Source organism: Gymnoscopelus braueri, assembly GCF_963280865.1.
Source record: "Gymnoscopelus braueri genome assembly, chromosome: 14".
NCBI classification, from domain to species: domain Eukaryota; kingdom Metazoa; phylum Chordata; class Actinopteri; order Myctophiformes; family Myctophidae; genus Gymnoscopelus; species Gymnoscopelus braueri.
The window spans coordinates 35164395-35185367 of NC_137619.1; the positions used below are offsets into that span (position 1 = coordinate 35164395).

At 42.0% G+C, this 20973-nt stretch overlaps 1 protein-coding gene across 1 annotated transcript in view; it reads left to right on the forward strand.

Annotated features, from left to right (window-relative positions):
- The window catches only part of col13a1 (collagen, type XIII, alpha 1), a 54182-nt gene that overhangs the window by 27400 nt on the left and 5809 nt on the right, over positions 1 to 20973 (forward strand). The window contains exons 16-38 of the mRNA XM_080448827.1: positions 567 to 593; positions 1143 to 1178; positions 3260 to 3286; positions 4030 to 4074; positions 7870 to 7905; positions 9013 to 9048; positions 9160 to 9213; positions 9888 to 9974; positions 10143 to 10178; positions 10378 to 10434; positions 10563 to 10586; positions 10824 to 10877; positions 11785 to 11829; positions 12381 to 12515; positions 13285 to 13356; positions 13675 to 13716; positions 13902 to 13952; positions 14483 to 14509; positions 14643 to 14729; positions 16544 to 16579; positions 17946 to 17999; positions 18354 to 18407; positions 18614 to 18649. Coding sequence (XP_080304953.1) covers positions 567 to 593; positions 1143 to 1178; positions 3260 to 3286; positions 4030 to 4074; positions 7870 to 7905; positions 9013 to 9048; positions 9160 to 9213; positions 9888 to 9974; positions 10143 to 10178; positions 10378 to 10434; positions 10563 to 10586; positions 10824 to 10877; positions 11785 to 11829; positions 12381 to 12515; positions 13285 to 13356; positions 13675 to 13716; positions 13902 to 13952; positions 14483 to 14509; positions 14643 to 14729; positions 16544 to 16579; positions 17946 to 17999; positions 18354 to 18407; positions 18614 to 18649 — 1158 coding nt within the window. The remainder of the gene's footprint in view (positions 1 to 566; positions 594 to 1142; positions 1179 to 3259; positions 3287 to 4029; positions 4075 to 7869; positions 7906 to 9012; positions 9049 to 9159; positions 9214 to 9887; positions 9975 to 10142; positions 10179 to 10377; positions 10435 to 10562; positions 10587 to 10823; positions 10878 to 11784; positions 11830 to 12380; positions 12516 to 13284; positions 13357 to 13674; positions 13717 to 13901; positions 13953 to 14482; positions 14510 to 14642; positions 14730 to 16543; positions 16580 to 17945; positions 18000 to 18353; positions 18408 to 18613; positions 18650 to 20973) is intronic.

Below are 20973 nucleotides of genomic sequence, written 5' to 3' on the forward strand. Positions count from 1 at the left end.
TTCCTCTCCTTTATTGCTGCAGCTGTATGCACAGCCCCAACCTACACGGCAGAAAGAGACCTCATCGGTAGTTTCTGTGTTTCTTTTGGACGGAGCAAATCAATTTCCTCCCATGATGCATTAATTGTCATGGATAATTTGAGAGGAGGAATCTTTTGATTGTCACGTCATGGAAAAGGAGAGTCCTGTAAAACGGCTGTCTCTTTACGAAATAAAAAAGAAACAAGTTCATATCACAGCAGGGGCTTGAAGGTCCACTGTGTTTCTCAGGTCATGGGACCTTAAACAATGAGCAATACCATCCCTCAGCTGGCCTACAGCAGGACCAAAGCCATCTGGTTTGGAAAATATGACTTTGATCCCCTCAATACAAGACATAGCACACAGGCCACCTGCTAGGTCTCCTGTCGAACCTGTCTGTGTAATGATACTATGGTGCACATGTTCCACTGGTTTGACCCATGAGGGTCCATTTGGTTCCATTTGTAGACTTTCTGAGTTAAATTAACACTGAGGATTGGAACAGTATTTATAAGTGAAAGATGAATAATGGTTTCTCTTTATAGGGCGAATCGGGTTCATCAGGTCCAAAGGTGAGTCCGTGTAATTATAACTTTTGTATGAGAGATATTCACGTAAAAAAGTGTTGTGGGTCACTGACCAGAAAGACATAGATCTACAAATTGTCTACTGGGCAACAGATGGATTTTACATCACAAAGGGAAAATAATAAGTTTAACCATGTATCACTGCCACTAGATATGGGGGGTGGGGGTGGGTGAGGGGGGGGGGGGGGCAGCAATTTTCTCTGGATCCATCTGCTTTCAAGTATCGGCTAGGATTAACACAGGCAATATTTCATCTCTGTGTCGTCTGACTTATTTGAAAATGTCCCACAGACTGTTCATGGGTTTCAGACATTTTTCATACATGTCTGTAAGCAATAACCTGACATTTTTGGAAGGAAATTATATATCCGCATGAAACCTGGCATAATATTGAACTTTGAACAAGACTTCTGATGAAGTCCTGCATTTTTGTTAATGGTGTTTCTTGTCGTCGTCATCAACTTTCTAACTAACCACCTCATGTTCTCTCCCACAGTGTTAGTTTGTTCATCATCTCTCTCTCTCTCTTCACAGGGTGACGTCGGCCCTGTAGGTCCAGAAGGCCTGAAGGTACTGTATGCTTCTATGCCTTTCTTGACATATCGATTTTGTATCTCGATTTTGTATCTCAATTTTGTATCTCAATTTCTCACTTACACATGGGGTGGGATATATATATATATATTTTAGTTTATTCAGGACATACAGTATGTTAATTTATAAATGTATTACTGTTTTTAGTTTGGTTGTTTTTTGTCATTTGTGTGATATTTGAATCAATCTGTATGGTAGAGTAGGTTAATACAATATAATAAGCACGTCTGCAGTGGTTGAAGGTGGTCTGTCTCCCTACTCTTCCATTGAGAATGTTTGACCCTGGTGTCAGCTAGGACACCGACTGGTTGACAACTAGCACTGCCCTAAAGCTCATAGCACAGAATCTCCCCTCACCCAGCAGTGGTACCTAGAAGAGCGGTAGAAATTTGGTCTCTCGTGAGTACAAAGAGCAAAGACCCAGGTTCGAAGCCGACCTCCATCTTGTCTCCCATGTCTCTCCTCCCTCTTGGCCCATTAGTTCCCTGTCTCTGACCTATCTGAAATAAATAATCCCAGAAACGAACCATTAAAAGAAACAAAAACAAAAGAACACAACATGCACACGTACACACGCACAGTCACAGTCACACGCTCACATGGTCCCATGGTGGCAAAATTCTGGGAGCTAACCTTGGCTGAAGCCCTGCAGAGGACAGAGAGAGCTATGCCCATTAAACCCTCCACGTGGCTGTCCTCAACCACTTTTCCATGGCTTAATGGACTTCCTCTGGCGGACACAAACACACACAGGCTCTCACACACACATACACACACTCACAACTGTTCTGCACTAATCTGACCTAAGCCGAGCCATCACATACTGTACAACGTGACTACTGAGACAGACAGACAGAGAGAGAGTGAGAGAGTTGTAGGCAGGCAGGCAAATGATAAAAAGTATAGTGCCAGAAAAGGCTAATAATTTTAGACTTTGTCATGCGACCGCATCACTCGACAAAAATAACCGATTCTCAGTCGAAAATGGGGGAAATGCCTGCCTCCATTGACCACAGGGTCACCTCTACATAAGCCCCGCGGGCAGGCTAAAAGTCTCAGCCCCCGAGTAACGTCCGACTGTTTGGCTGCTGCTGTCACAACAAAACCACTGTATATAAATCCATGACGTGATGCCTTTTTTAAAAGTGATTATTACCTGATGCCAGATATAAAAAGCGCTGATTTATAACGTGGGGGCTTTTTATAGTAGAAAAATAATACCCTTTCATTGTATGGTTTTAATACTATACATTGATTTCAGGGGGCTCTGACCGCTGGAAGAACTTTGCTATTCTGAGCTCCTGTGCATATTATTGCCCTGTTAAACCTCAGCTAGTCTCCCCATCTCTCTTCGTTTTCCCATGAAATCCTCCCAGAAAAGCCTGTATGCATTGTGTGGGTTTATGAGGACGATGGCTCCACTGTACTGTAGGCTGCTGAAAGGCCAGGGGAAGTGATTTGATTTAAATGGGTCTATTATTGTTTTATAATCTTATTCAAGCTATCTACATTGATTCATTCATGAAAACATTTTAGTCTTGTCTGTCGTACAATACAGTATGTTACAGTATGTCCTCCTCCACACTCCCATGTTGCTTTATTCTGACATTTGCAGAAACATCAGAGCCTGTATTGAAAGATGTGCATGAAGATAGGCTCATAGTTTCTACCTATACATTAACTTAATCCATTGTCAGGTAAAAAAAAATCAAACCTCCCTAAGTGCTCTGTATGGCTCTGTGTTCATGGGGTCAGAGTTTGTAATGCTTACAGGTTATATTGTGCCATCTAGTGGTTGACTATGAAATAGTCATTTACAACAATACAATGAAAACACCATTGTACTGTGCAATCTATTGTGAACTGTAGTGACAGTAAAAGGTTTACAAGATGTCTTGTCTACAAGTACTGTACATTACAGTAACATTTATTTTGAGTTAGGCTGCTCAGACATTGTAGCAATTTGTAATCTCTTTTTTTCTTATTTTTTAAGCAAACGTATACACACAACAACAAAAATAATAACATGTCTTCTTATTTGTGTTTTCCTCTCACAGGGACTGAAGGGAGACCAAGGAATTAAGGTAATTTAATGCACCAGTTGGAAGTTATACATGTGCTATACTGTATGTACAGTCCAGAGCAGTGTCGGTCACTTAATTAAACTTAGCCTATACATTCATCTTGCTTAACTACAGGGAATGTTCTTGCACCGTATTCTTGTTATTTGAGTAATTTGGCAACACAGCCCACAATGGACTTTAGTTGTTTTGTTGTGTGTTGGTTTCTACTTGCCTGTTTTATGAATGGACATACTCTCCTCTGACAACCTTGCGGGAAAGGAGGCTCCCATTGAAAACAGGGCGTATGCTGTCAGGTTGTCGCCCTTATCTAGAATAAACCGGAGGTCTGTGGCTTAATCTGTGAATGTACTGTACACTGACACAGTGAAAGCTCGATTGCCCGGTCTGGACGAGATATCAGCGCACTTCAAAAAGTTTCCCCCCGCCACCCCACATGCTTCGGCCTTGTCCAGTTTTAATTCCCCTTTGGCCAAAGATTGATGGAATATTCATTTCCACCAAAAGACCACAAGTTTGTTCTCCAGTCCAAGGACCACCGTGGTAGAAGGCCCGTGCAGAACGGCCCTGGTGTCATCTCTAAAGAGGGAGATTTATGTGACCTTGTTTCAGGCTCGTGTCATGTGGGAGCACTCCTTTTCCCCCCGGGGCCGTTGATAGTCCTTTGATTCTCCCTGGTTGAAATGGTGGGCTTATGTTTTTGCCCACCTTGCCTTTCTGAAATGATGTCTCCATCCGCGTTGTAGGGAGATGAAGGACAACAGGGTTTCCTTGGGGAGAAAGGAGAGCAGGTACAGAGAAAGTCCTGAGTGAAGTTGTGCCTGGCATGTAGAGTTTTGTTTTTGATGGTGATCTGCATGGAAACATTACTCATGCCGGCCCTGGAGATGATTTAAATGACATTCCTCGGTTTATTTGACAGAAAGTTGTAATGGTCTGTATTTGTAAAAAGTGGTGTAAAAGCTGTCCTTGTATTTTATTCGTCACATAATCCTCTGCATGTAAAAATAGTCATTTTTGTTTTTGTTCTGTTTTTGGATACGAACAGCTTCTCAGATTTTTCAGAGTTTCTGAGCTTATGTAAATACATGTACCGTAGCCTCTTCAGCCTGTAGGACCCTCGACCCCTTTCTTTACCCCGTCCACAACACTCAAAAATGTTTAAATATATTCCTGTTATCTATCAGGGTACACATTTAGGATTTCAACAAGTTCAGCTCGTCACTAGCAGCCATCAGAACATGGCCATGTGTACCAGCAAATATTTCTACAACTACAGTAGCTGAACAGTGTCCAGATCCTGTAGTGAACATAATTCTCCACCTTTCATCTCCCTGCCTCCGCCATCCAGGAAGCTCAGTTGTCCCGTAACCATGGCAAATGATCTTGTTGCCGCGGTAGCGCTAGCAGTAGCGGCACCGGCCCGTGTGTTTTCTGCATTAAGCCCTTCACATGGACAGATTGAGAGGGGGGGAAAGAAAGAGAGAGAGACTTCAAGGAAAGCACATATCAAGACGGTGGTATCCACGGGAAACAGCGAGCTGGAAAGGCTTTTATTGTTTTATAATAAAGAGAAAGTGCTTTCGCAGGCCAACCCTTCAAAGTTTTTGTATGGTCACTCGAGGATTTGAGGTTCGCACTGACCCCAAGGGATCTCTGTTCTATATATAAGCTCACAGAGCTGGCTGACTGTTCCTTCTACTAGACAGAAATAAAGTGGAGCAGGTAGGGATTTTGTGGCATATAGTCATAACAATTAATATCTACATGGTGCCGACCGCAAAGGATGACTGCGTCACACCCTTAACCACTTCAAGCCCAACGCGCACAGCAGGCAGCAGTTCCACATGCAGTCATGGAGGAAGCAGACAAGACTATACCACTCATAGACCTTGTCTCTGTTACAGCACTGTAGATCACTCTTAACCACATGAACCCTAGCGTCCCTATTCTGGGCATGTCATAATAGGTGAACATTTGGCACGTAGGGGATCATTCTGTGAAAATAACAGATCCACAAGCTCACAATGCAGCGTATAGATCTGCTATTTCACTATTTTACGGACAACAAAGTATATAGGGTCTAAGTGGTTATGTCTATACTCACAAGACAAAATAATACACTTTTTTCGTTTGAGAATGTGTTACATTAGCTGCTCGACGACAGACACTTGTCTTACGAGTGTCTTAATGACATCATCACGGATGTGTGTCTACCCTCCCCCCAGTCTACTTCAGCTTAATTCAATAAGCTTTGTCTTTAAAGGGGTCTTTGATTTCCGTTCCCCCTCGAGTCAGTGAGTGGGGTCCACTCTGGACAGGAAAGTTGGATGATAGAAAGATGGGCTTAATGACGAGGAAGAGGAGGTCTGTGGGGAAGCTGCTTTTGCTTTTCTCAGGCTGACTGAATAGACCTTCCTGCCCTCCTGGAAATGAGAGAGGCAATGGCCAAACGCAGCTGGAAAGAACATTATGAACCATGGGGAAGACAAGCAATTAAATTCCCAGATCACCCACCTAGACTTATTATTGTTCATTGTACTGTAGCTAGCTACTAGCTATAGCTCTGCATGCACTAACTCTAAAGCCTTGTTCAGACCAAAGATTTGCAATGAGATTAAACCATTTAAGCCAAATTTATACTTTGTCGCACGGCTGCGTTGTGCCCCGCAAATAGTCGATCTACGAGCTCACAACATATGTCACTGATGCAAAGCGTTGTGAGGTTCTACAGTAGATCAGTCATTTTCAGCTTGTGACACCATCATACTACAGAGAATCAATTAAGCATTAGAATGTTGCAGAGAAAAATCACAGCGGTCTGAATTACCCCTACTATAAATTGGGTTTCTTTTGCACCGCTGAACAGATTGGCACAACTGTGTTTATCCCCCTATAATAAAACCTCTATGAAACGTGAACTGCAGTATGTGAATATCATAGGGAATCATAAACTAGACTTGCCATTTTTATCACCCAACTTATCTGATTATTATCCTGTCCAGCTGTTGCCAGCATTAGTATTTCTCTGTTTAGACCACTAGTGGAAAGTGTTCTGTACTTCCCGGTCATTATGGAAACACTGGAAGAGAGGAGCTTTAGCTTTAGATGAGGTCTACAGGATGACTTGGCTGCAGCACAAACACATTTTAAACAACTAAGCCTGCAGCATCAGTGGAGGGATCATTACCGTTTCTTTAAAAGCCGTGTGGGGTGGTCATTGATCTGTTTCTCCGTGTCTATCTCGCTACATTTCCTCTGAAGTGGAACGCCTCTGTCCGCACGGCTTCAATAAAGAGATTAACAAATTGATAAATCATGGCTCGGCATGCCAATTTGACAGGTACATGCTGCCCTACACCCATTGAGTATCTCGGGCATAGAGGCATGCGCGCGCAAACCCCCCCCCCCACACACCCCCCCCCACACACACACACACACACACACACACAACTTACTTTAATGTTAAAATAGAATCAAGCAGAGGGAATGGGGGGCGGACCATTAAGTGCACAAGTGGAATGCTGCAAGCTTATTGGTGGAGCCACAGATCAAAGAGAGGCTCCGGTTCCTGTTTTAAGGGGGGCTGGTTTGGGTGAGCCTCTGAGGGACCCCACCACGCGATTACAGCCATCACCGCTTGCATCCTCCTGGGGGACCACTTGGATAAGGGGGGGTCCAACAATGCTTTCATCTTTCTAGAAACTGACGCTAGGTATCAGACACTCTATCCTGAAAGGGTCCCTTCACCCTTCCCAACTTGACAGAGGAGTGTGATTATGAGATATGAGTCAGTCCCTCACTCACTCACTCACTCACTCACTCACTCACTCACTCACTCACTCACTCACTCACTCACTCACTCAACCCATGCACAGTAAATTCCTCAGTGTTCATTTAACTCTGAGTGTGTACAAATTGAACCAAATGGACCCTCTTGGTACTCTCTCAAAGTTTGTACACTCTCAGAGTTAGGTGTGGGTCCCGCCTCCTCGTCCCTCCTATGTCTAACTGTCCCTCCTCTCGCTGTGCTGTGCTGTGCCGTGCCCCCCCATCCCCCCCACCCACCCACCGCCACCACAGCACCTGTTAGGAGCTCCAGTCACTTGTTGAGTGTTTGTCTGTCAGTGCAGAAAGGACAGGGGATCCATGGTCTAAAGATCTGCCAACTTGCAAACTATGATCTGCATGTCTTCCTTCAGACCAGCAGGAGCCCAGTTTTCAGTGTCTACACACACGGTACAATCCAGAGTGTCCATTTATCTCTTGATGATTTAACTGAAGAGACCTTTACAGGTCCATTTTACACTCTCAAGAGTCAAATTAACACTCCAGATTTTACTTTAGCCTTTAGTGCCATACCTCACAGTTTTATTCAGGTTCAACGTTTTACTAGGCAGTCTGATATAACCATTTAAAATATATATGCATGTTTTGATGTGCTGACTGTGCTTGCTATCCTGTTTTTTCCCTCCTTTTTAACACTACCTGCCATGTTCTATACTACAGATGTTGCTTTTCTTCAAATCTTTGAAAGCTGTGTAGTTTACAGTATGTATTTCATAGTTGTAATTATCTACTTTTAGGGAGAACTGGGAATGCCAGGGAAACAAGGACTAAAGGTAGTCAATGTATTGCATTTAGCGAGAAATGGTTCAATTTGAGCACTTTGAATTACTAACAGTCCATTTCCTAATTGTTGTTGAGTGTTTGTTAAAGGCTTGTACACTCTGACTCCTATTTGATTAAATCATTACTGTGCTGTGCACAGTGCACTCCCTAATGCATTGAAAGTAATTTTTAGGATTATGTTTTCAGCATGATTTTATGAACTATAGAAACTGTGACAGCCGGTCAAAATGTCACTCTTTTATTTGTGTATGCTGTCTATAGTCTTTCATTTGCATCCAGTGAAAACTGAACTAAGAACTCCAACATTGACACTGGCCATGAAAATGGATTATTCGAATTTCTATTATAATTATATTGTATGACTTAGAGCTGAGAACACTTAAAACCCAACCTCTATCTATCTATATCGACGTGTATAAGACATGGTATTTATGTCTCAGCAGACACACCATCCACATTATACCAAATCCAGTGGGACAACTAGAATAGTAGGACTTGCATACAGTATGCTTGCTCCTCCTTCAAGGCGGTCTGTGTACTGTTTCTGTACTGTGTCTGTGGTCACAGCTGTGACTGTATATCATCTTTGGCACGTCTACTCGTTAATCTGGCCAATTGATGAGGGCAGCAAACACACAGATGAATTAAATGACTCTCATGTGTTCCCTGCTATTTATAACAACCAATTTCCGAGGGTTAATCGTCTTGCGGCTGCCTCTTTGACGGATGATGATCAGCGACAGTTACTGTAGTTATCCAGACTAGAAACTGTAGAGAAAATATAGGAAATATACATGTCATTTCAAAGCACAGTTGTTAAAAAACCTCTGTTTATTTGTGTGCATGCTTGCCTGCCTGTCTTGATGGATGAATGGATGGATGATTACAGTACATACATCGAGCTATCGTTGTGTGTTTGTGTGCTAGTGTGCATGTTTGTGCATGTACTCTTTCAAGGTGAAAATACAGGATTTCCGCTCATTGCCCATTATTTTTAGTCTAGAAAATATATTCTCTTATGTCTTATCACATCCTCTCTGCTTCCTTTCCTGCTTTTCTCTCCACTTATCGCTGTTTTGCCTTGCTGGCCGTCATAGGGAGAGTCAGGCTTTCCAGGCACCCCCGGACGTAAGGTAAATTAGCTTGGAGTGGTGACTGTGTGGCTTCTTGTGTCATTGCAGTAAAGCATAGAATCAACGATCCAATCTCTTTGTCATAACTTCAATCTTCCTTCCATTGGAAAGGGGCAAGCTGGCATCCCTGGTACCCCTGGTATCCCTGGCAAGAGGGGCTATAGGGTAGGCCTGGCATGGAGTAGGCTAAATGTTTTGCTTTCCACCTGTCAGTCATCTGTGTGTCTTAGCGCCTGGACCCTTCATTAAGTCAATCAGTCATTGCCTCAGTGTTTGCCTTCGTAACCAACCAAAGCTGTGAATAATTCACAACTTGCTTCTTTAACTTTCACCCACATTACATTTTTCAATTGGCTTTTGTCGAAGCGTTTTTGATCCTAATAGCTGGTATGATTAACCAGCCTTAAGGACTAATCCTAATTTAGGTGGATTGTTTGTTGTACTGATGTGTCATTCACATGGTGACCCTCTCATTGTGTTGTGTGTCAGTAATGACTGACAGTTGATTATTAACACCTCGGCAGTTCATAATCACAGAATGGCTCAGGATGTCTGCGAGATGTGCTGTGATTATTCAGTATGTGCGTGTGCTCTTGATGTTGCACAGATAGAATCTATCTGTGCGTTTCATCCATCTGATGGATGAAACGAACAAAGAATGAACGTGGGTTCATCTTTGCTCTTTGCCCGCTGATCAGTGATGTTAATCTCAAATTGCAAATTGAGTTTCATGTTGTTTCACCATTCCCCACGTAATTCATTTTACCATACTGTTATTTTCATGAAGCCAGTGTTTACTGTGTACGGTGTATTGACTGTATTCTTTGTGTTTCTGGCAGGGTGACAAGGGAGAGCCCAGTGCTGCAGGTCAAGGAATCAAGGGGGAACCCGGGGTCCAAGGATTCCAAGGCCAAGCAGGATCTAAGGTATAATAATGACAGATATTTAATATATAAGAGAACATTTTTAGTTCATAATGAAAGTGTGGGATCACCCCACTCTTTCAAAGAAAATAGCAACACGTTCCCATCCCAACACTTGTTTTGTTTGAGCTGCTAGATAATCTAACTGTCATAACCTTATTCAACCTCTAGGGGGAAGCAGGTTCTGAAGGCCCAGCTGGACCCAGAGTAAGTCAAGACTGTGTTAGATTTATAATGAGTGTTAAGATGGATGGAGCAGATGCTCAGTGAAAACCCATTTTTTTCTCCATACCCACAACATGAAACGTCAGTAGCAGTACTGTATTTCACTTGACAAAATGTATTTGTAAACATACAAAATATATATAGGAAATGTTTTTAATTTCTAATGTTTTTAACTTTGTAGGGTCCTCCTGGGCCAACGGGCGAGCCAGGAAAGGCAGAAATCCAAAACAATGAAAATGTACGTCACTCTTGAGTTATTATGATTATTTTGTATTATTATTATTATTATAAGCATTCAAAATAACAGAACGGTTTCAGAATAATTCAGTTTTTAAAACAAACTTTTCATCCAATATTTATCTGCAGGATATCCGGAATATACCTCTGATGGTAGGTCCCTCTGCAGTATGTTTGAGGTCCAAAAATTACAACAAATGTATGTTGCTATATACTGTACATAGCAACAGGAACCCCAAAAGGGGTTCCCGTCCTGAAAGGTATAGTTACAAATAGGGGTTCCCGCCCAAAATGGGTTAACTCATAAATGAATGACCTGTGCCTTTATATCATAAACAAATAGTTTCAAGTTTCTGTTAAATCCATCTTTTCATCTCTCTCCCTGCCAAGGGCCCACCAGGGTTGCCAGGTCCTCCAGGGTCATCTGGACATTCAGGCACAAAGGTAGGTGGTTTCTGGGCAGAGAACGGACAGCACCTGCTGTTTAACTATTTTATCAGATGTTGTATTTTACTAGAGTGTGACCGATGCCACATTTTTGGGTCCGATGCCGATCCCAATTTTGGAGAGACCTAACCACCGATTACCGATGTTTTGACCCATATTTTGTGTTAAAAAAAATGTTTTTTTAAAAGAAAAAAAGTAAATACATTTTAATCAATTTGAAAAACAATCAATCAAATCAATTTGAAACGTCTACAAGCTCACAGCGCTTCATGTTGTGATGTGCTGTGAGCTTGTAGATGGGCGATGTTTTGAAACTTTGAAAACTTTTTATCTAGTCATGTCCAGAATAGGGAGGCCAGGTTGAAAGTTGGGACACATCGGGTACAAACGGTAATTGCCAATAACAAAAAAGTAAAATAATGACTGACTGATCGGCCACCCGATATATCAATCTGGCTCTAGGTTTTACTCTTTACCTTGATAATTCCAATTCCAATTTAATTTCAACAATTCCATTACTATTAGGATCAAAAACTGTGGTCTCAACTTGTCTGTGTAGAATAGTTTGTTATTGAATAGAAAATACTGTAGATCAGAATAGAAAACAATACAAATGTTCTGCGACTAGTAATACAGTACAACTCATAATTACATCATGTCCTATTACTTAGAGATTTATGAATGCCAGGAGTGATTTAATTGTATATCCAGTGGTTAAATAATTACTTCATGAATACAGAACACAAATCTCATGCGCAATGCATTAGTTTGTATCATGATCTTATTAAAGTGATAGCTGAAATTTTGATCTTAGTCATTTTCTATCTAATGCATGCATTATGTTGTGTGCGTGTGTGTGTGTGTGTGTGTGTGTGTGTGTGTGTGTGTGTGTGTGTGTGTACAGGGTGAAGTTGGTCTACCAGGTCCTCCTGGACATGATGGGGAGAAGGCAAGCTTTCCTGTGTTATTTCTTATCACAACTTCTTAATGCTAGCAACACATCAGACTTGTTAAACTCATGCATCTTCAAATAAATAGGCCTGGATTACTATGGTAGAATCACCATTAACGATTGCAATGATGCTTGAAATGTAACCAAACCTGTGCTAATGTGGTATAGAATGTATTATGAAGCAGACATACTGTACCATGGCCACGGAAAATACACACGCGCGTGTGTGTGTGGAGAGAGCGTGTTTCACCCATGCAATAACCCGATGGGTACCGATTACTTTGTGCTTGAAACCTGAAAAAGCTTGATCGACGTGTTACGAGGCGCTGCATTGTCAGCTTGTGCTCATTATGTTAAACGGCATGTAACCATAACAAGTGGCCACGGTATAAGTGCGATTATCCCCTGATCTGTCCTAGTAATGGAAAATAGACTCACCTTCAAGTTCACCTTCAACTTGCGTGTTATTTTCCAATATTGGGACACCTCGGTCGTTCATTATCCCATGTATCTAGCTAAACAGCTATGTGTATGTACTATATGTGAAGGGACCCAGAGGGAAGCCGGGAGATGGCGGTCCTGCCGGCCCACTCGGTCCCGAGGGTCCCAGGGGGGAGGGTGGGCTCATGGGTTTCCCAGGACCCAAAGGAGACAAGGGGGACATGGGCCCGTCTGGATCACCTGTGAGTATACCACTAAGCCACATCACACCGCTGCTTGAGCCTCCCACACCAAAGCTCCAAGCCTCCATCTGTCATTATGCTGAGGGAAGGGAAGGCCTTAGCTTGTAGGGCCACTCTCTTATTATCTAATTAGAGACTTAGTGACATGGAAAGGACCCAAGGATGACAGTGAATTAGGCCTCATTTATGCTCCATAGTACGACAGTGTCGCTTGCCAAAAAGAACTCATCTAATTTACAAGTTAACATCAAGTTATTTTTTGGCAAGCGACACCCTTGGATGATGGAATATATACTAAGCTTTAGAATTCTTGGATCCCAAGTGTGCTCTAATAATAATTATATGTGATGTTGTACTATATCTAGTGGAGCCTGCAGTCGATAGTGAATATCTATGTTTTTGTTTTCTAGATGTGGCCAACTGGCCCTGTTGGTTTCACTCAGACATTTCTGGTGTAAATGTGTTGAGATAGGATGGGCAGCATTGCGTCCCTCACTATTCTATGTCATTAATGCCAAGACACACACAGGTTTTTACATCGTTGCACAAACAATTGGTACAAAGTGCCATGTTTTGGCATTTAATAGTTACCGCTAAGAACTGACAAAAAAAGGTTGTAAAAAGACAGTGCTCTTTCAATCCTCTGTTTCAAATATTCACTATTTCACTATGCATGCAAATTGAACTGAATTGAACTGAACTGAATTGAACTGAATTGAAATTCTCTGCCATTATGGTGCTATTTATCTCCCCCTTCCCTGTTCTGTAGGGTTTAGATGGCCCTACTGGTGAAAAGGGGGTTGCGGGGGCCAGTGGCCCCATTGGATTACCTGGCACAATGGTACGCAATGGTGCCCTTCAGACTGAAGCACCCCGTGTGTCTGAATCTATGCAATTCCTTAGGCTTGAATTATACTTGTACTGTGTGTGCACCGGTGTCATGTGCCAAAAATAATCTGCAAGCTCACACTGCAACGTAGGCCGATGCATTGTGAGATTGTAGATCTTTTTTGTTTTTGGCACTTGATATGGGAGAATCGTATGAATCGAGTTTTATAGGTTCACCCCTAGCGATGGTTGAATACAGGCCTTTTTTATAGATCCTGTGATGAAAGAATGTATTGTCAACTTCTTCATTCTTTCACAACCATCGTCACAGGGTCATAAAGGGGAGTCCGGTGAGGGAGGAAGATCAGAAATGGTAAGGATTATACTGTACATATAGTTTTAATGGTGCGTTTCTGGTTCACATTTTTGCAGTGAAAGCAAAAGTACAGTACCTGGATCAATCGTGCTTTATGTAACCTGGTGTGTGTGTGTGTGTGTGTGTGTGTGTGTGTGTGTGTGCGTGTGCGTGTGCGTCTGTGTCTGTGTCTGTGTCTTCAGGTCTATGGCCCTCCAGGGCCGGCCGGCGCTCCAGGACCAGTTGGCCCAGCAGTGAGTCTAATTTAATGCAGCCATTGGTGTTGAACAATACAGGCCCCTAAGTATCCTGAAGCTACACACAGTATTTGACAGAAGATAAGATAAACATTTCTTGATGCCCATGTGGAACAACAGCAGTAAGCGTGAAACAGAGGATACTGTAGATACTGTACAAGTGTAGAGAGATAAGAATACGAATCAAATAAAGATACATTTAGTGATATGTACAGTATATTCTATCAATAAATGTACATGAACACCTGATAGCAATGGTCCTTTCCTCATTATAAAATGCACTGGGGTTACCACCCAGTATTGTATTTTGTATTCACTTCCTTTCACTCGGAGCACTGGGCACTTAAAGCATCGTAGTTTTCTGGATGTATTTTTATGCACATTTTCAACGGTGTGTATGTGTTACCCTATCAGGACATATTAAGACCTACACACTTGTGAATAGCAGTTTATCATACTGGCTTACAGTTGCTGCAACAGTGCTCTGCCAAGTTGTCACACTGAAATTTTGTATTTCTATCCTCCAGGGACCTCCAGGACTCTCAGGGCCAAAGGTGAGATTGTTTTCCATTGTACAGTAACCGCTGGCTCATACTGTACAAATATTCATATATTTTCGAATTCACATGTACAATACAACAAACCTCTTGAGTTTGGTTTGTGATCAGGCCTTTGTTTCTCTCCCAGGGGGAGCCAGGCATAGGAATCAGAGGAGAGAAGGGAGCGAGTGGTCACAAGGGTGACAAGGGGGACAGAGGCCATCTTGGACTTCCTGTAAGTGACTGGACTTTCATTCCATTCTGTAAAGACTTTTATCTTTTTAATTCAGTGAGATTAAACAAGAAAACGGTATTTTCACTTCCCTTGTTAAGTGTACTGACTGACTTGTTTATGTGGCTTTACTACTGTAGGGCTGCAACTATCGTTTATTTTCTTCTTGATTATGCTATCAAACGAATCAAAAACTACAACAAAAAGTCTGATCATTTTTTGATAATTGTTGATTAAATCGTCAGATTAACCACTAAAATAGTGACAATAGCCAATCTACGTGGGTGGTGAGCTTGCGTAGATCGTCTGTTTTTGCAATTTTAATTTTTTTCTTTAAAAATCGATACTTTTTTAATAATCGATTCAATCGATTAGTTCGATTAACGGTTGCAGCCCTGTATTGCTGTAGACTGGAGTTTTATGTGTTTTGAGACTGACTGCCATAATGCTGTCACATCATGTGTGGCTTTGAGTTCAGGCCTAACCCTCAAAGGATAGGTTTCATGCCTCAGTAGCTGCTTTTATGTTGTCATAATCCTGTCAAAATGTTGCATGGATGGGTGGACTGTATCATGTCAGAGTAATTAACTAACATGACAGGTCTCAACATCCCATCAAGGCTTCATTGTAACTGCCAGGGGAATGTCATGTAATGTAGATAATTAGGGGCCCATTAGGGTTTTCTCTGTACAAGTTTTATATTTCTGTTGTTATTCTTATAGTGGTTTATGTCTATCAGTCATGGTGTCTATTATTAGTACTTGGCAATGTCGCTCACCGAACATAGATTTTGAACATGAGATTTTCATTCTTGGTTCTCATCCTGACGTTGAAAATTGATCTATACTCAACTAGCCATAGAAATAAATGTACGGAATGGACATTTACGTTCATACTGTAACTACACTATGCTTCCATCTCAAACACAAAATAATCAATCGTGATGGAGGCTTCCATGGCGCTTTTGGTCGATATGAATATGCGTCGGTTATACTTAATTCTTAGCTATAAGCGTCACTGGGTCCCCGAGCAAAGTAGGTGGCTGTGAACACAGTAGTAGACCTATCTATACTTTTATATCTATGGTACTATCACACATCATCACAGCACAGTAACTCCTTTTGTACAAAGACATTCTGAGTCATATTGTGTGACTCAATACAATATTGTATTATGGGCATAGCACAGGATGATATATACTGTAACTCTACCTATATTGTAAATATGAAAACATGGATTTACCACTCAAGCCCTATTTTATACTTCGTCGTAAGACCGCGTCTAACGGCGAAAATAGCAGATCTACTATCTCAATCGTGTCAAAACGTGACATGTTGAGCTTGTAGATCTGCTATTTTCACTATTTTTGAATTATTTGATAATAGTGGCATGCCCCAATGCCAGGGAGATGACTTGAAAGTCGGTTTAAAAATGTATTGTCATGATTGTACAGTACGTCCAAAACTGTCTATAAAGCATTACGTGCATCCATGTTTATTTATTACTATGTTTGTTGACCACAATATGACTGCAGTCCTCGTGTCAGAATCGAGTACACAGACAAGGAGTTACTGATGTCACTCACCTCACCCATCACCGTCATCAATCATTATCATCCTCATCATCACCAAAACCACTTCCACCACTATCACCCTTTTATTCATCAACACCTGAATGTGTTTTTGGAGTCACTGCTTCACTCACAACCCCAACCACCCCACCCCCACCCTTCTCCACAATTCCTCCTCCTCCTCCTCCTCTTTCTCCACACCCTCTCTCCATCATCTCCGCTCTCTAACTGTGTACACGCTATACAGGGGGCTCATGGGTTAGACGGCAGACCAGGTCCAGTGGTGAGTGGTGCAAATCCTGTTCCGGCTCCCCCTCTCTCTTCTCCTTCTTCTCCTCCTCCACTTCCACTTCCACTTCCATCCCCCGCCCTCCCCCTCTCTCTCTCCCCCTGCCACAGCTTGCCTGCCTGTCTGTCTGTCTGTCTGTCTGCATTGCTGTCTTGTCTGCTTGCTTTCTTACCTTCCATGCTCGCCCTGTCTGGTTCCCTCCTAGTTATATGAAGAAAGAGAGAGGAGAGAGAGCGGTTCTGTTTAGCGCTGTGTTTTGAGGATGCATTGGTGTGAAGAAAATGCATTCACACCATTTGGATGCATTTAGACAGGCAGCATCGTCTCTCATGTCGGAGCGGCAATGCAAATCCACCCAATCCTCAACCACACCTAAACAGTTTCCTGCCTCGTGATCCTGTGAACCCGCAGTGGACTGTAAAACTCTGAGCCGCCATTTGCTTAGGCAGAGGAGCATGTGGAGAGGCTGCATGCGGACATCTATTACAGTACAGCAGGACAATATGGCCGTCCTCCTGCTTTATTCTGCACAGCACTGCACACACTGGATATGCCTGAGATGCAAGGTCCTCTCCTCCGTTCCTGACTACTGCACTGTAAAATGGAGTGTTCATTTAACTCCGAGACCCTTAAAGGGATAGTTCACCCCAAAAAATATTTTCTCTCGATTAGTCACCCCATGGAGACTTGAATTCATGGATATTGTTTTGCTTTTGTCGCATTCCTGAGCCAATAATTTGATGACCAGCGGACCAGTAGGCAGCGGTTCCGGTAGGAGACACAAAGGAGACTCTTTGTGTCTCCTACCGGAACCGCTGCCGGTCATCAAATTATTGGCTTAGGAATGCGACAAAAACTAAAACATATCCATGAATTCAAGTCTCCACGGGGTGACTAATCGATAGAATAAAAGTCATATTGGGGGGAACTATTCCTTTAAGGGCCCATTTTTAAATGAACGCACCAGATTTTACAGTGCACTCAGAAAGCAAGCCGCAGCAGAACTCTTTAAAAACAATTATTTTTACTCATTCTTCCCTCCTTTTTTTTTTAATAACGATAACTGATTGTTCTGTAGTTCAACAAGCTTTGGTGCGTTTGGGAACAGAATCCCACAGTGAGAGTTGAATATTCAACCATAATTTGAGCCTCGTTTTGCGTTGCTCTACTTTAAGATTAACGATGTGATCTAAATGAATGGTCGACATGTCTCTGACAGTGTTTTAACAACTCTGCTCACATCCACCAAGAAGCTTGTTGATCTATTGACAGTAGACGGTTGATAATGTCTCTGCTTGCTCTTACCATTGTTTGTCTGGTTGAGATGCATAACAAGTGCGTTTGATTTGTTCTTCTCCAGGGTCTTATTGGACCAGCAGGGGTTTCAGGACCGGCAGGACCAAAGGGAGAGAGAGTGAGTATATCTCTCTCTCTGTGTGTGTGTGTGTGTGTGTGTGTGTGTGTGTGTGTGCGTGTGCGTGTGCGTGTGCGTGTGCGCGCGTGCGTGCGTGTGCGCGCGTGTTGCCAAAAGCATAGCAGAATATGAAGAATCGTTGAAAGAATCGTTGAAAAAAACGTTGCGAGGACCTCACAAGAGAAAACATTTAGGGGTTACATTTAGGATTTATGGATTTAGATTTCACATGGGTAGTATATGATTGTGTGTGAGTGTGTGGGTGGGTGTGTCCACAGCACAAATTGAAATATTTGATTTGATTTGAGAGGTTCAGCACATACAATTTGAATCCTCTCTTCTCTATCATCACAGGCTACCAAAGGAGACGCAGGCGTTCCAGGACCAATTGGGCCTCAAGGCATCCCTGTAAGTCATTATGTCGCATTCATTCTAAATAATTGCAACTCCCCCCTCACCCCCCCCCCCCCCCCCCCCAGGTCATTTCTAGTTGGCACTTGGAAACCTCACTCCACAGAGGTTGGAGGCCTTTTCATAGATTAATGGCAGCAATACAGCCACCCTATCTCTGATTGTTTCTGACTGTTCATATTATTTTGTAATTTCTCTCTTAGGGTTTAGTAGGACCACAAGGATTCAAAGGGAACCGGGTAAGATAACTCTATTAACTCTTTGGACGTGACGGATTTTGCTGTGTACTCTAGGACAGCTTTCCTAGACTTGTTAGCATTCTTTATGGTGTCATATTCAAAGAGCAGATCGAGCTAGTATTTATTTTCAAATCAAATGCATTAGCTAACCTCCGCCATTATTATTATGACTGCCTTTGTAGTGCCGTAAAAGTTCATTCAAGCAGAACTATGGAGTTTTCAAAGACTTAATTATATAAACATGTCCAATCAAGTGTCCTCTTTGAGAGGTTGCCAGAAAGGAAACCAGATTAGTCATACTGTTAGCTTTGTTTTTTTTGTGGTTATTGGATGATTTGTGTAAAGACGTCTTTTGCCTAATGCATTTGTTTTGCAGTGGCTTTTCCACCCACATTTAAAAATAAACTGTAACAGATGAAAAGAGATTACAGATTTGTGCTTGGATAAAATTAAGACAATAAAGAGCACATTATGGATGTTTTAATGTTTGTGTTTTAGGTTTTTTTGCTCTTGTTTTGGGGGGGAGTTGTAATTTGTTGATGCCATCGTGCGTAGTTTTCCTATTCTCTTCCTATCTCTTCTGTTCTCTTTGTATATTATTAATCATCTTTGCATGGTAAAATATGGTAAAATGATGGACTCTATCCACAGGTTGCCAGTGTATCAGAGAATCTGTTTTCCATTCCTGTTTCCCCCTTCCTGTCTGAGAATGTCTGTTTCCTTCCTATTAACCTACGACTGTTTTAATATTCTTACTCCCATTTAAAAAAAGTCTTTCATAGACATTTCATTAGCTCTCTCAGCACATTCAACTGGTCTCAAGTCAAAAGTATTTGTTTGCACTGCCCACTATCGGTTACTTCCAAATGTATTCAGTTGGCTAAACCAGCTAATTCAAACAATAAACAAGCAAACAATGAAGTAATTAAACCTTCACACGCTTTCATAAACGTCTCCACAGATGTCCAGTTGAAGGTGTTGCAGACATAGCTATGAGATTGTGCTGTTTTTACTCTTTGTCCTGTCTTCCTTTGTTTCCGCAGGTCTTCCTATTCCCTTTTCCTTCCCTCCACCTTGCACTGTGTCCCGTGGCTCTTTTTATTGCCGGGGTTGCCCTCTCTCCCTCTCACAAACCTTGGCCTCCTGCTGCTCCTCTTCCTCCTGCATTCTAATGTAGTCCTGGGTTAATCTCCTCCTACACCCACCCACCTCCCTTCAAGGCAAATTCATACCTAGCCACGCTGACCGCATTGCTTGACGTAAATGATGTAATTTCAACCAGAAAACGTTTCGACGCAGCCGGCGTCGACACATTTTTCAGTTGAAATTACGTCATTTGTTGACAGTGACGCTCTCACGTGACGAAGCATGAATGCATCCTTTACTCCTACTACTTACCTCCTCCTTGCAAGCCTCTTCCTTCCTGTAATCTCCACTGCTCTTAGCTGACAAGCAATGTTTTCCCCAACATTTGCCAACATCAATGTTGGAGGGTTGGTTGCGCAGGTAACATCATGACAATGTTGGGAGAACATTGCCCGTCAGTCAGGCAGTTTTCCTATCATAATTCCTTATCAATAAACTCTCCTATAATCTTACTCTGATCCCTTAAAGCCTTTAACCTTGGTGAGCAGACATTGATGATGATCAGGGTTCATATTGCTGCGTTTTCAAGCCAATTCACACACAGTGCTGTATACTGTAAATATAAGGTCTTTGATTCAATGCAGTGAATGTACTGTAGGTCTAGCTTTCTTAAATAAGTGATTTGGGAAACTGTAGGTGGCTTTGGCTGTTGGTAATCTTGACCTTCCATTTGTTAAAATTCTGATTAGTTCACGCACTGTAAGGTGATGCAACTAACTCTGACAATAGTTTACATATTAGAGCTTGCAGTTACAATACACAGATTCATTATTTGTTTCCGAGAGACTGGATTACAACTGCTGAGAATTGAACCTACGATCTTACACTTTAGTCTTGTGGCATTGTTACTAGTCTGTATTGACACATCCTATTGTTTTCCTGAAGAAGTAAAGTTTAGCTGTTGATTACTCACCCATAACTTTATTAATCTTAATCAGTGTTGTTGGGGAAATTACTTTCAAAGTGAACTATATTACATATTACTTCAAATTAAGTATTGGGTTACAATATACGATGTTGTGCCAAGTAATGCATTATTACTCTTGCAATACTTTTACATAACACTAATGAAGTGCAAAAGGATTAGACATACAGTAATATTAAATTGAAGAGGGTAAGCTAAATGGAATAGAGAAGAATGCTACAATAATTTCAATGTCATGATGAAACTGATACTG